This window comes from Castor canadensis, chromosome 3, assembly GCF_047511655.1.
Source record: "Castor canadensis chromosome 3, mCasCan1.hap1v2, whole genome shotgun sequence".
In the NCBI taxonomy this organism is placed as follows: domain Eukaryota; kingdom Metazoa; phylum Chordata; class Mammalia; order Rodentia; family Castoridae; genus Castor; species Castor canadensis.
The window spans coordinates 33,790,963-33,803,524 of record NC_133388.1 but is presented as its reverse complement, the minus strand read 5'-3'; the positions used below and the strand labels follow the sequence as shown (position 1 = coordinate 33,803,524).

The 12,562-nt window shown below is 42.4% G+C and overlaps 1 protein-coding gene across 2 annotated transcripts in view; it reads right to left on the bottom strand.

The window, feature by feature from the left end:
- Positions 1-12,562, bottom strand: part of Zfyve1 (zinc finger FYVE-type containing 1) — a 54,863-nt gene that overhangs the window by 27,237 nt on the left and 15,064 nt on the right. For both annotated transcript variants that reach the window (XM_074067615.1, XM_074067616.1), the window contains exon 3: positions 88-592. In XM_074067615.1, the coding sequence (XP_073923716.1) occupies positions 88-592 (505 nt within the window). The remainder of the gene's footprint in view (positions 1-87; positions 593-12,562) is intronic.

The following is a 12,562-nucleotide window of genomic DNA, read 5'->3' as shown; positions in this document are numbered from 1 at the left end:
ACCACCACCAAGTTGCTATTCCAGCCCACTGGCCACCTCCTTGTACCCAAAAAGGTCACTCTGTGACACAGTACCCCATCTACTCACCAGAGCCAAGAAGCTGAGTGTGCACGGTCTCGTGGAAAATAATAACTGCAGGGCCCAGGGTGGATAAGGGGACATCCAGGCCACAGCGGGCAGTGGTAGCCTTGAGCTCCTTGGTGAAGTGCTTCAGATAGGCTTCAGAGGCATCCCCCAGGAATTTAAAGAGGTCATTATGTAGCCGGTCTGCATGAGTTCGATAGATGACCAGGTCTGAGATGGCCAGGACCTTCAGCAGCAGCCGTGTTCTCTGGCTTAGATTCACGGTAGCCCCCAAGAGCCCTTCTGTGTCTATCACTATGACTTTGTGGACTGGGTCATAGGCTGCCCACACTCCCACAGTGCAGGATTCCTGGGCAGGGGAAGTTTTGAAGACCTCACGGCCATAGAAGAAAGTGTGGTTGAGCGTATGAGACTTTCCATCACCAGTATTTCCAAAAATGGAAACCACCTTCAGATGTTGATCAGGTTTACAGTCCAATTTCCTAATAAAGTCTTCTTCATTTGTTACCTTCAAAAAAAAAAAAACACACACACAGAAAAACAATGAAATATGAAAACTGCAAAACAGAAACACCTGTAAGAAGGACAAGTGCTTCCCAGAGTCAAGTCTTTGATTGCCTTGTCAGGAAAAATACAAGGGAAGGAAAAGAAGTCCCAGAACAACAGCTCTACTACCACCCACCACCCTTAGCAAATAGCTCCCAAGAGCCTCTGAAGCCTCAGTCAGTATAAGAATTCAGTGGTCATAAAAGAACTAAAACTATAAAACACTTTAAAAAAAAAAAAAGGAGTTAATCTTTGTGACTTTGGATTAGGCAATGGTTTCTTAAAGGAAAAAAAGACATAAATTAGAGTTGATTAAAATTTAAAGCCTATGTGCTGCAAAGAACACTATCAAGACAGTGAACGACAATCCACACAGTGAAAGAAAATATCTGTACATCATATACCTGATAAAGGACTAGTATTCAGAATATATAAAGAACTCTTAAAACTCAACAGGAAAAAAAATAACCCAATTAAAAAACAAGCAAAGAATCTGAATGGACACTTCTCCAAAGAAGATATGCAAAAGACCAATAAGCATATGAAATGATGCTCAGCATCATTCCTCACTAGAGAAAAAAACCACAGTGAGACAGCACTTTACACCCACTAGAATGGCTATGATCAAAAAGATAATAACAGAGCGGGTGGAATGGCTCAAGTGGTAGAGCACCTGCCTAGCAAGCCCAAGCCCAAGAAGACAATATGAAGTGTTGGCAAGGTTGTAGAGAAATTACAACACTGTAGGAATGTAACATGGTACAGCTACTCTGGAAAACAGTCTGGCATGTCCTCAAAAGTTATAGTTGAGCCAGGCATGGTGGCACACCCTTAGCTACTCAGGAAGCCCAGATTCCTAACCATAGGAGGACCAAGAGTTCTCCTATGCTACCTAGCAAGATTCTGTCTAATAAAAACAAACAAAATGTTATATAAATGATTACCATATGACTCAATAATTCTATTCCTAGGTACACACCCAACAGCACTAAAAGCAGATGTCCACACAAAGCATACATGATGAATACATAGACAAAACATGGCATAACGTACACTGAATATTAGCCATACAAAGGAATGAACCCAGTGAAGAAAAATTTTCAGTGAGGAAAAATGACTATGATGGCAGATTTTCCTTAAATTCATGGTAATCTTTTATTTAAATTTCACTTACCTAACCTTATACCCAGAGATTGAGAAAAATATATGAACCAACATAATCACATTTCTCTCATTCTAAAGACATTAAAATGTTTTTCACAGCTATAATTATAGAATTTGGAATATTCTGTATGATATTTCCAGAGTATTTTTATTAGTAATCCAATCCCTTAAATATGCTTATGAAGCAGCCAGTAAGTTTTGCACACAACCTCAATCAACAAATTTATCAAGGAGAGAAAGTAAAGTACAAATATTTTCCCTCTGAAAATAATAAAAATTTCCACCAGGTGTGGTGGTACATGGCTGTAGTCCCAGCACTTGGGAGGCCGAGTGAGGAGAATCATGAGTTTGAGGCCAGCCTGGGCTACACAGCAGACCCTATCTTTTAAAAAAAGAAAAATTGAGAGATGAAAGTAACTGACTATCACATAATATTTAACACTGTGGGGGTGGGGAGTTTAAGTACTGACATAGGCCACAACATGGATGAACCTTGAAAATACCATGAAGTGAAGGAAGCCAAACACAAAAGGTCACATAATATATGATTCACTTATAGTAAATGTTCGGAACAGGCCAATTCATAAAGCAGAAAGTAGATTAGTGCTTGCCAGAGGCTGGGGGTAGGAGTGAACATGGAGGAGCTGCTAACAAGTGTACCATCTCTATTTGGGGTGATGCAAATGTTCTGAATTACATAGTGGCATGGCTTGCAAAGCTTTATGAATATACTAAAATCACTGAGTTGTATACCTTACAAGGATGAATCTGGGCTGGGGATGTAATTTAGTGGTAGAGGCTTTCCTAGGTTCAATCCCAGCATTGAAAAAAAAAATATTTTAAGACTCTAAAAGGAGACACCTAAAAAATTAGCTAGCATTTGTTGCCCTTAACACAGAGAAACTAAAGCAGATACCTTAAAAGCAACTGAGGCCAACAGGAAAAGGGGACCAGGAACTAGAGAAAAGGTTAGATCAAAAAGAATTAACCTACAAGGTAACATACATGCACAGGAAATTAATGTGCGTCAACTCCCTGTATAGCTATCCTTATCTCAACCAGCAAAAACCCTTGTTCCTTCCTATTATTGCTTATACACTCTCTTCAACAAAATTAGAGATAAGGGCAAAATAGTTTCTGCCGGGTATTGAGGGGGTGGGGGGGAGAGGAAGGGGGTGGAGTGAGTGGTAAGGGAGGGGGTGGGGGCAGGGGGGAGAAATAACCCAAGCCTTGTATGCACATATGAATAATAAAACAATAAAAAAAAAAGACTCTAAAAGGGTGGATGTTGTAGTATATGAATTATATTTCAATAAGGTTGCTATTTTTTTTAAAAAAGGACTTATTGTTCATACATCTATAATTTCCCCTGCTAATAGTTTAAAAAAAAAAACACCACAGGGCCAGGTGTGGTGGTTCACACCTATAATCCCAGCTATTCAGGAGACAAAGGCAGAAGAATTGTCAGTTAAGGTCAGCCCAGGCAAAGATAGCCAGATCCTATCTCAAAACCAAAATAAAAACAAAAGGGCTAGGGGCATGGCTCAAGTGGCAGACCACTTGCTTAGCAAGCACAAAGCCCTGGGTTCAATTCCCAATATCACCAAAAAATCCCCCCAAAACTGCAGTATAGTTTTTATAAAAAGCCAGCCCAGAAATGAGACCAGTAAGCTCTGGAGAGGAGCTCCAGAAAGATGCTCAAGGCCCCTACTCAGAGTACAGAAGCCCATGTCAAAGCTAAAAGTCCAAACAGATTATGTCTACTCCAGCAAATGCAGTGACAATCCTTTACACCAACCAATGTTTTCTAGCCATCAGATGAAAAAAACACCTTTCTGATGTGACTATATGATGGTTTGATAAAGAACAGTTAGAGAAATGTAGATAGACCACCAAGTATCAAAATAAGGTTAAGTCCTTGTTTCCTGTAACTTTAAGACGGTAAAGCATTCATGATTCTGTTAATGAGCCACTACTGTTACATTAAGAGCCTAACTGTCGGCGAACACCAGCAATTCATTGAATGCCCACTGTGGTGTCAGGGCCCTACTAGATCCAGTAGCCCAGGAGCATGTCAAATCTTATCTTTGCATGCACAGCACTGGGGATACAGCGTGGTACCCAGGAGCTCAGTATCTACTTGCTGAATGAACGAATGGCACCTTGCCAGGAACTTTAATCACTTCCCCCACCATGTATCTTCCACAGAGCTGAACACAACAGCATTTGATAAACTTGGCAATGAGCTAAGTACCTAGCAGATAACTTTAAGAAACAAGAAGTGACACACAACAGTCCATTTTGGACCTGTGTCACTTAGCCAGGCTGGTTCCAAGTTGCTAAGGTAGCTAGTAGGAGACAAAACAAAAGCTCCACAAACTTCTACCAGCAAAGAGTGAGCTAAGGTCAAAGTCAAGCTAGAAGAGCCATCCACCTTCTCAAACACTACTGGGGCAGGAAGACCAGGCCTAGGGAATGTCTCCCCACAAAAATCTACTGCCATGAATCTGTTAGCCCACAAAACAGCAACTGCTATCCAGAATATCTCACAATGGGCACCTGAAAAGGTCATGTAGGAGCTTTTAGGCACAGAAATGTCTCCAGACTCACATGAAGTGCTCACTAAATGATGTGTGCTTTATATACACAATGAACTCATTTGAGATGAAACTAAAACACTCCCTGTTAGCATCTGGGGATATTATTTGGCATGTGGTGTCCTGGAGTATGTTAGCACATGTCTTCAAGTGTCAAGCATATACACCTGGGTCCAGTGGAAAAAGTATAGGAGAAAGAGCCCTAGGCTGGTTTTTCTTTTGATGAGCTGTGGACCATCATTTAATGTACTGTTAGAAAAAATAAATTAAAAAATGTACCACTAGCATTTTTTTCATCTATACAATGATGATAGAACCATTTTTGCCTCCTCTGACTAGGTAGTATAGTTGCTAGTTAAGTTAATAGATGAGGGAGAAATGCCTGGCAAACCAAAATCATGCCTCATTTTTCCATGTCTTGCCTTTCACATTATTTTGCTTCGTGTTCCAGTACTAAACCCATCAATAACCTGCAGGGAATTTTTCCAAGCCAGAAAGAGAGAACGGCCTTCACTAGGTGAAGCAAGACTGGTTTTCAGAGGCACAGGGCCTGCTAAGATGCAATTAGTTTGCTTAAGAATAAAGTAGTTGGCTTCTTTGCTTAATTGGGAGAAAACAATCAGGACACAGGGGTGCAGGGCTCCTATCCCTGAGGACAGGCACAGAAAAGCTTCTGTTTGTGGGGTCGAAAACAGACCAGTCACCACCAGCCAGCTCTGATGCCCACGAGAAGCTGAGAAGTGCTGCCAGCCAGGAGGCTAGGCCAGCCCCCTGCCCCTTCCAGGCCTTCATGTCCCTATGTGTAACTCCTGTCTACGTTTTTTTTTTATTGAAACAATTATTTTATTGCTTGGGTACACAAGACAAATTTATGCCACTAGGGCAGAGGCTGTGGGTGATTCATATTTCCGCTTGGAAATATGAATTCATATATTCATATATGAATATATGAAATATGATTCATATAAGACCGCTTGGTCTTATAATATTGAGCCAACTGGTTAATTCGGCTCTCTATCAGAATCAGACGGAACTTAGCATCTTTATCCTTTCTGTTCCTCTCAAGATGCTTTCGGACAGCAACTGCTTTCTTAATTAAATGGTAGAGATCCTCAGGAAAATCAGGAGCAAGTCCTTTGGACTTAAGGATTCTCAAGATTTTACTGCCTGTGACAAAACGTACTTATGCAACTCCATGTGAGTCCCTGAGGATGACACCAATTTGCGAGGGAGTCAGGCCCTTCTTGGCCAGTTTGTAAATCTCCTTCACGTCGTCAGACATCAGTTTCAGTCAGGTGGGGATGCTCCGGCGATAGGGCAGAGCCCACTGGGACAGGCCCTTCCCAGGAGCATGCATGCGACCCATGATGGCGGTGGTCTGGCAGCAAAAAGCTGTCTACATTTTTTTTTTTTTTTTGCTGGTACTGGGGCTTAAACTCAGGGCCTACACTTTGAGCCACTCCACCAGCCCTTGTTTCTGTGATGGGTTTTTTCAAGATAGAGTCTTACGAACTGTTTGCCCAGTCTGGCTCGAACCTCGATCCTCCTGATCTCTGTCTAAGTAGCTAGGATTACAGGCATGAACCACAGGCACCTGCCTCCTGTCTACTTTTTAAGGTCTACTTTTGTACCTGGGCAGGGATGTTCTGATACAGGTGCAGCAAAATAAAATAAAATAAAAAACTGGTTTTCAGCCCAGGGCGTCAAAGGTAAAGAAAGATAAGAAGATTCCCTTCTTCTTGATGAAGGAAGGGGCCCCAGAAGGGACAAATCTCCTGCTCTACTAGTTCTGCTTGTTTGCAATCAATGACCCCACTCTGCTCCATTTCTAGAGAGAAACAAATTCCCTGACCCTAAACCCTGCCAGCAGCCACCCACCCAATTCTACAATATGTCTGAAATGAGAGAGAGAGAGAGAGGTGAGAGGCAGGGGCTTAAATACCCCTCAGTGAGACTCAGCATGATCTGATTGGTTAGGATCTTATGGTTCATGCTGACTAGAGGTTGGGGCAGAAGGAGGATTCAAGCTAGACTTGAGGCAGGACCGTGACCCTGGAAAACGGAAGCTTAAGGGTGCAGTAAGAACCGAAACCTATCAGCGCCATTATTGCCAACATTCCTCCCTTTTTTGTTTGTTAAGGAAGGGGGGTGTTGTGTTCGTCTGGCTTCTTCGAGCTGGCAAGAGGCGGCGTAGGGGAAGGAGGGTTAGTTGGCAAATGCCGTTGGGGTAGTGAGTCTCATAATGGCGTACACCCAGGCTCCAAAGGTGAAAATTTCCTCCTCCTTGAAGTTGATGAAGGTCCCTTATAGCCATAGGTCGTAAATGGCCTCGAGCCAATCCTCTGAGCTGTGAATGGCAGGTATCAGCCAACTATCCTCGTGTTTTGGAGAGGTTGGTATCCCTGGAGGTACAACTGGTTAAATTTTTGATTAGCAATAGCAGACATGCAGTGTGATACAAGGGAGGAAGGTGAAGAATAGAGCAAAAACATGGGCATCAGGATGGGCATTGCCAGGAGAACCACTGTGAAATGTTGTTCCCTAGACAATTTCAAGAGTCCTCCAACTACAGAGAGAGAAACGGGTGGCCATACATTATCTAAGACCCAAATAGGAATATTAGGAGGAGCATAAAAAGGTGTCTGCTCATGGACTACATACCTAGGGATCTAAATTCTGCAAAATCCTATAACTGCCAGGAAAGCTGTAAGCTGTCTTATGGTATGGGGGCTGGGAAACGGAAGATTGGGTTGATGCATTTGTGACTCAGGGAGTGAGTCTGTCCCTTTAAGGCCACACCTAGGTAGGTGACCTGTGGGAGGCAGGGGCTGTCAGGATTTAAATATAACACTCTTGGATAAAAGAGAGCTTTAGTTCATTATTTTATATAAATTGACACTTTTAACCTTTTAAATGTTTGTACCATATTCAGATAACACTGTTACAAGGTGGTCATTTAAGACACATAAGCAAATATGTAAATGAACTCTGATTTAGTAGTACTTAAAGCTTGACAAGATCAGCAGAAAACATGAATAATTTCTTTGATAAAATCTTTCTCTGTAATGGTTTTTTGTAGATGTTACTCAGAGCAGAACAATATTAAGATAACCTTGTTATTTCATAGACATAGAGGATTTGATTTTAGTTTGACATGACCCTGAAAATCTTTTAGGCAACTCTTAGATTATATTCAACTTTAACTTTATCACACACCAAAGTTTTTATTACACACTTTTCAAACTTCCTCAGACCTTCATACAACATACTAAACCCTTTGATGGCTTGTCCTTATCCTTCCTATTTGAAACAATCTTTAGGACAAACGCCTTCTTTGCAAAATCCCTTCTCATCCAAAAAACCATTCCTTTTTCCTTTAACTTCTCAAAAAATACATTTATTACCTATCTATATCCTTTCCAGTTGTTTACTTTGTAACTTGTATTTTAAAATTAACTTTTATAAGAATTTTAAACTTATTGTAGGGGCTGGAGCAACTCATTAGTAGCCCTTGTTGTTTTTAGGAATAGGCATGAGGCCTCACTGTCCCTCAGGCTTGAGGGAATATTGTTTTGGGAGTGGAAACTGTAAGGGATTTTTGAGTTTTATTTGAATAGGGAGGGCCATCCAGGCTCACCCTACACTCATCTCATCAGTCCACACTGTGGAATCTCTGTGTTCCTGAAGGAGGGGGTAGAGATAGCTGCCTGGGGGGAGGAGAATTTGAGCCTTTAATTGAGATAGTAAATCCTGTCCCATGAGGGACACTGGAGTTTTAGGTACTATGAGGAAAGAGTGACAGAAGAGGAGGTCTCCCCAAGAGCAGGTCAGAGGCCAGGTAAACTAGCGCTCTAGGGGCTAGCCAGATTTGCCCCGAATGATAACTTTTGTCATTGGACCGGGGACCAGGAGAAAAAGGTAAAACAGAGAAACAGGCTCCACTGTCTAGGAGGAAAATGGCCTTTTTTTTTTCTGCCATTATGGGTCCTCAACACTGATGCCAAGAAGTGGAGTGTGGACAGGAGGCTTGGACCCATCAATCCATAGAAGGTGGCACCTCGCCTTCCATCTAGTGACGGGGGCATTTAGACCTCCAGTGGTTACCCTTGCAGAGGGCAGGGTCCCGGATGGGGGCAGGGCTGTCTCCCACGCTGTCCCCCTTTAAGCATTCTCTGCAGAAGTGCCCCTCCTGCCCACCACGGTAGCAAGTTCAGGATACAGGCCCCAGTCGGGTGGGGCCTCTCTGAGAGCAGCAACGAGGCCATGGTGTCTCTTATCTTTTTCTCTCCTGTTAGTAAGGTCCCGGACATACAGACATAGCTGTAAATACAGACATGGCTATAAATACAGACGTGGCTAGCTGTGTCACTTGGCTCAATGACTTTTCCCTTCAGCCACAGTCTGAATTTTTTACGAATATCTGGGGCTGACTGTTAGAAATTTATCTTTGAGGAGAACCTCTCTCACCTGTGACTCTGAGCCCATGGTATGCTTTCTGATAGGTTGTTGCTGTAAAGTAAAGTTGTTATTTTACATTGACAGCTGACACTCTGGAGAGCAAGTCTCTGAACTGTTCTGGGCCTCAGTTTCCTCACTTGAAGAATGAGGGATCTGGTCCAGGTTAAACTATGCTTTTCCACTATGAGATGGCTTAATGCCACTTATCTTCTTTACCAATTTTTTTTTTTTTTTAAGTAATGCTGGGGAATTGAACCCAGGGCTTTGCACATGCTGGGCAGACATTCTCCCATTGAGCTACTTCCACAGCCCCAAATATTATTATTATTATTTTTTACTTTGGCTGTACTGGGCTTGAACTCAGGACTTTCTGCTTGTAAAGTGGCACTCTACTGCTTGAGCCATATAATCATTTCCAACCTGAGTGGCCTGGGCCAGAACCCATTGCTTTTCTAATGAGAGAAATTTGTATAGGGGACCTCAGTTTACATTTTTTTTTTTAACTTTTATAGAAAAGGTCTATTGTAATTTAAGGAGCCCTGTGAAGGCCACTTCTCTTGGTCACCCAAGGCATACTGAGGCCAACCTCAGTACAAAGCTTCCAACATCTACGAGCCAAGGACTGGAAGATTGCAGGTCCCATCTAGAAAGAACAAAACATTAAGATCCTGTCTTTTAGCTAACAGCAGGCAGCCTCTTTAATAAAGGCTACCTTTTTAACAAAGAAATCATTTGTAAAGTTACAGAAGGGCATTCAGAGGGCATTTCAGGCCAGTAACAGTGCCATACGGGACAACTACTGTTAATATTTGGAGGAAAAAATTTATGCTGAGGCCAAAGGTATAGAAAATTCTAAATGAGAAATTTAGAGACCACAGTAATGTCTATTTAGTTATTTCTGGAACTATAACCTTGAACTAACAATTGACTTACAAGGGTCTGATGCCCTGAGGTGTAAGGTGGGGCTAGGAGCAGGACTTGTGCAAGGCGCCACTCCCTCCACACACACCTGGGACAAATGACCCTGACTGCCTAGGCCTGATCCTGCGGAGGACAAAAACATCCATGTATGCAACAGCATGGCATGTGTGGCAGTAACTACTGGGCTTGCACATGCTTGTTGCTCAGGAGTTGCTCAGAAGTCACTCATTCAAGAACTAATTCAGCAACATGATTCTACCAGAAAATGAAAGCCCTCACTGCTCACTTCATAGCTCTTTCCTCTCCCTCTGATCAAAATAATGTATTATTATTATTAATACTGCCATTACTTTACTAGCTGGCACCTAGCAAAGTGACCATCTAATATCATATTAATCTGTAAGAAACCCACCAGCACACACCTTTACTCCCCTCTCTGTCTCTCTCCCCCTCCTCCTTCATCTTTTCACTTGTACAAGGTTCCAAGCAGAGTTGCAAGATAAAATAACAGTGCTTAGTGATCCCCATGACTCTGATTTAGAGTTCAGAGATTTATGGTAGTGAAGGGTCCAGCAGGCAATTTCTGACCCAAGCAGCTGAGAGAACTGAAGACAGTCTATGTCAAGAGATCCCAGCTTAGGCAGGCGCTGGTGGCTCATGCCTGTTATCCTAGCTATTCAGGAGGCAGAGATCAGGAGGATCAGGATCCAAAGCCAGCCTGGGCAAATAGTTTGTGAGACCTTATCTCAAAAACACCCATGACAAAAAAAAAAGAGAGAGAGAGAGAGAGAGAGAGAGAGCGATCCCAACTTAGCCCTCAGATTCATTCATTCCAGGAAGAATAACCACACACAGACTTTGTTCCCAGCAGCCCTGAGACAACAAAAGCAAGCAAAGGGAAAGGAGGGACGTTCCAGCACAGCCGGACTCTAGAGGAGCAGCTGAGCATCAAGGTGCTCCCAGTACTGGCCCCTGTGGAAGAAAAGACTGATCTGTACCAGCCACAGTCAGACATTCCTTGGAAGTTTTCTAAAGGTGTTCCTTGTGACAGAAGCCACTCCCTTCCCAAGTCATGCAAAGGAATGCTTGTAATAAAATCCATTCCGGGACAACAAATGAGTATTTCATATATTTCTGTCAAAATTCTAAGACTAACTTAGGAGGACAGTTATTTCCAGACTGAGTTCCTAATAGTGACTTTTATTTGTTAGTTGCTTGCTTTGCCTGTTTGGCTAAGTTCAGAAGAAAAGAAAGGACCAGAAAAACCAAGAACCTTACTCTTATCAGAACAGGGACCAATGTCCTTGACTCCCTCATTTAGTCAAGAGACAAACATTGAGCTCATCTGTGTCCAGCACTGACCTGATGATGTTGGACCAGCACAGATATAAGCCACGGGGAGCACTTTTCTTTCTTGTAGGGGATAGAAAAAAGTAGATGGTGAAGGAATGCTTCCTTGAGATATCCAAAGCCACCTTCATCATATTTAAAAGAAATCAGTCAATGGTTTATGTTTAAGGCCTAATGTTCAAACAGGTTTTTACCAAAACTATATCAAAGAGACCAGCAGTCTGTTTTTAAAGAGACCAGTCTATTTTTAAAGTCCAAATGATATGGCAGATCCATTCCAATAGCAAATCCCTATTACCAGAAAGTTCTATAAATCTAGTATCTCCAACACAGTGAAGTTAAGAAGATTTTCTTCCATTCTATCCTAAAGGAGGGTACAGTGGTGTTTATCCATGTCCATGATGGTACTGCTTCATTTGAGAACACAATTGTTTCTCAATCAAATGTTTTCTTAAGATGACTGAAGTCACGAGTCTGGCCTCACAAACACATTGAGCACATTTGGTAAGGGCAAAGATCACTTTCTTCCACTCCAGTGTCCCCAAAGTGTTCCATGACTTGAGAGGTCAGGAATTCCCCTCCCATGTCTTGTAACCACCAGTGGTGCCTCTGACCCTTGCCTCACAGACACCACACCACAGCATCTCTCCTGCTCTAGCAGCAAAGCATATGTCTATGGAGAGACAATCTACATACAAATTCACTGTCACTTTTGCTCCATAATCAGTCTCTTTGGCCACATAACTCACCCAGTCCAGCTCCCCATTTATATCTGAATTAAAGAGTCTTCCAATTCTGAAGACTGGAAAAGCTGAGTCGTCCTCAAGATCTACCTCATCCTCAAGACATCTTTCCAAAGAGCTTCTGGATCAGAGGTGCAGCCCCTTTTTACATGGCATAGCATACCCACACTTGGCTAAAATAAAAACTAATGTAAGCCCTGGTAAAGGTAGGGGCCTTAGCCCTAGTACCAGGCTAGACAGAGGACAAGAGCACTAGGCTTCAATCAGATCATGGGCAGTTGACTCAACCCTCTCTTCTCAGAGCCTCTATTCCCACCCACCGTCTCTGCTGACATTTTCCCATTCTTCCCTGCTCTGGCTTCCTAACTAGCATGGACTCCATACCAGAAGGGATCTGTTTTGTGCTATTCACTATTGCATCCCTAGCACAGTGCCTGACATGCAACAGGAAACCAATACAGATTTGTTACATAAATGAATGAACACAGCACAGAACGTCTAGATGTTATATTCTCTTTAAGGGAAGAAGCAGTGTAATATCGCCATTGAGGGGTCTACCATTCAGCAACTTTAGAATAACCTTTAGAATAACATTCTCTAAGCCTGGATTTTCTCTTCTGTAAAATGAAGAAACCAACACAATCTACTTCACAAATGAAAAAAAAAAAACCTGCCCTTATTTTGACAGGAAGAAGAGAA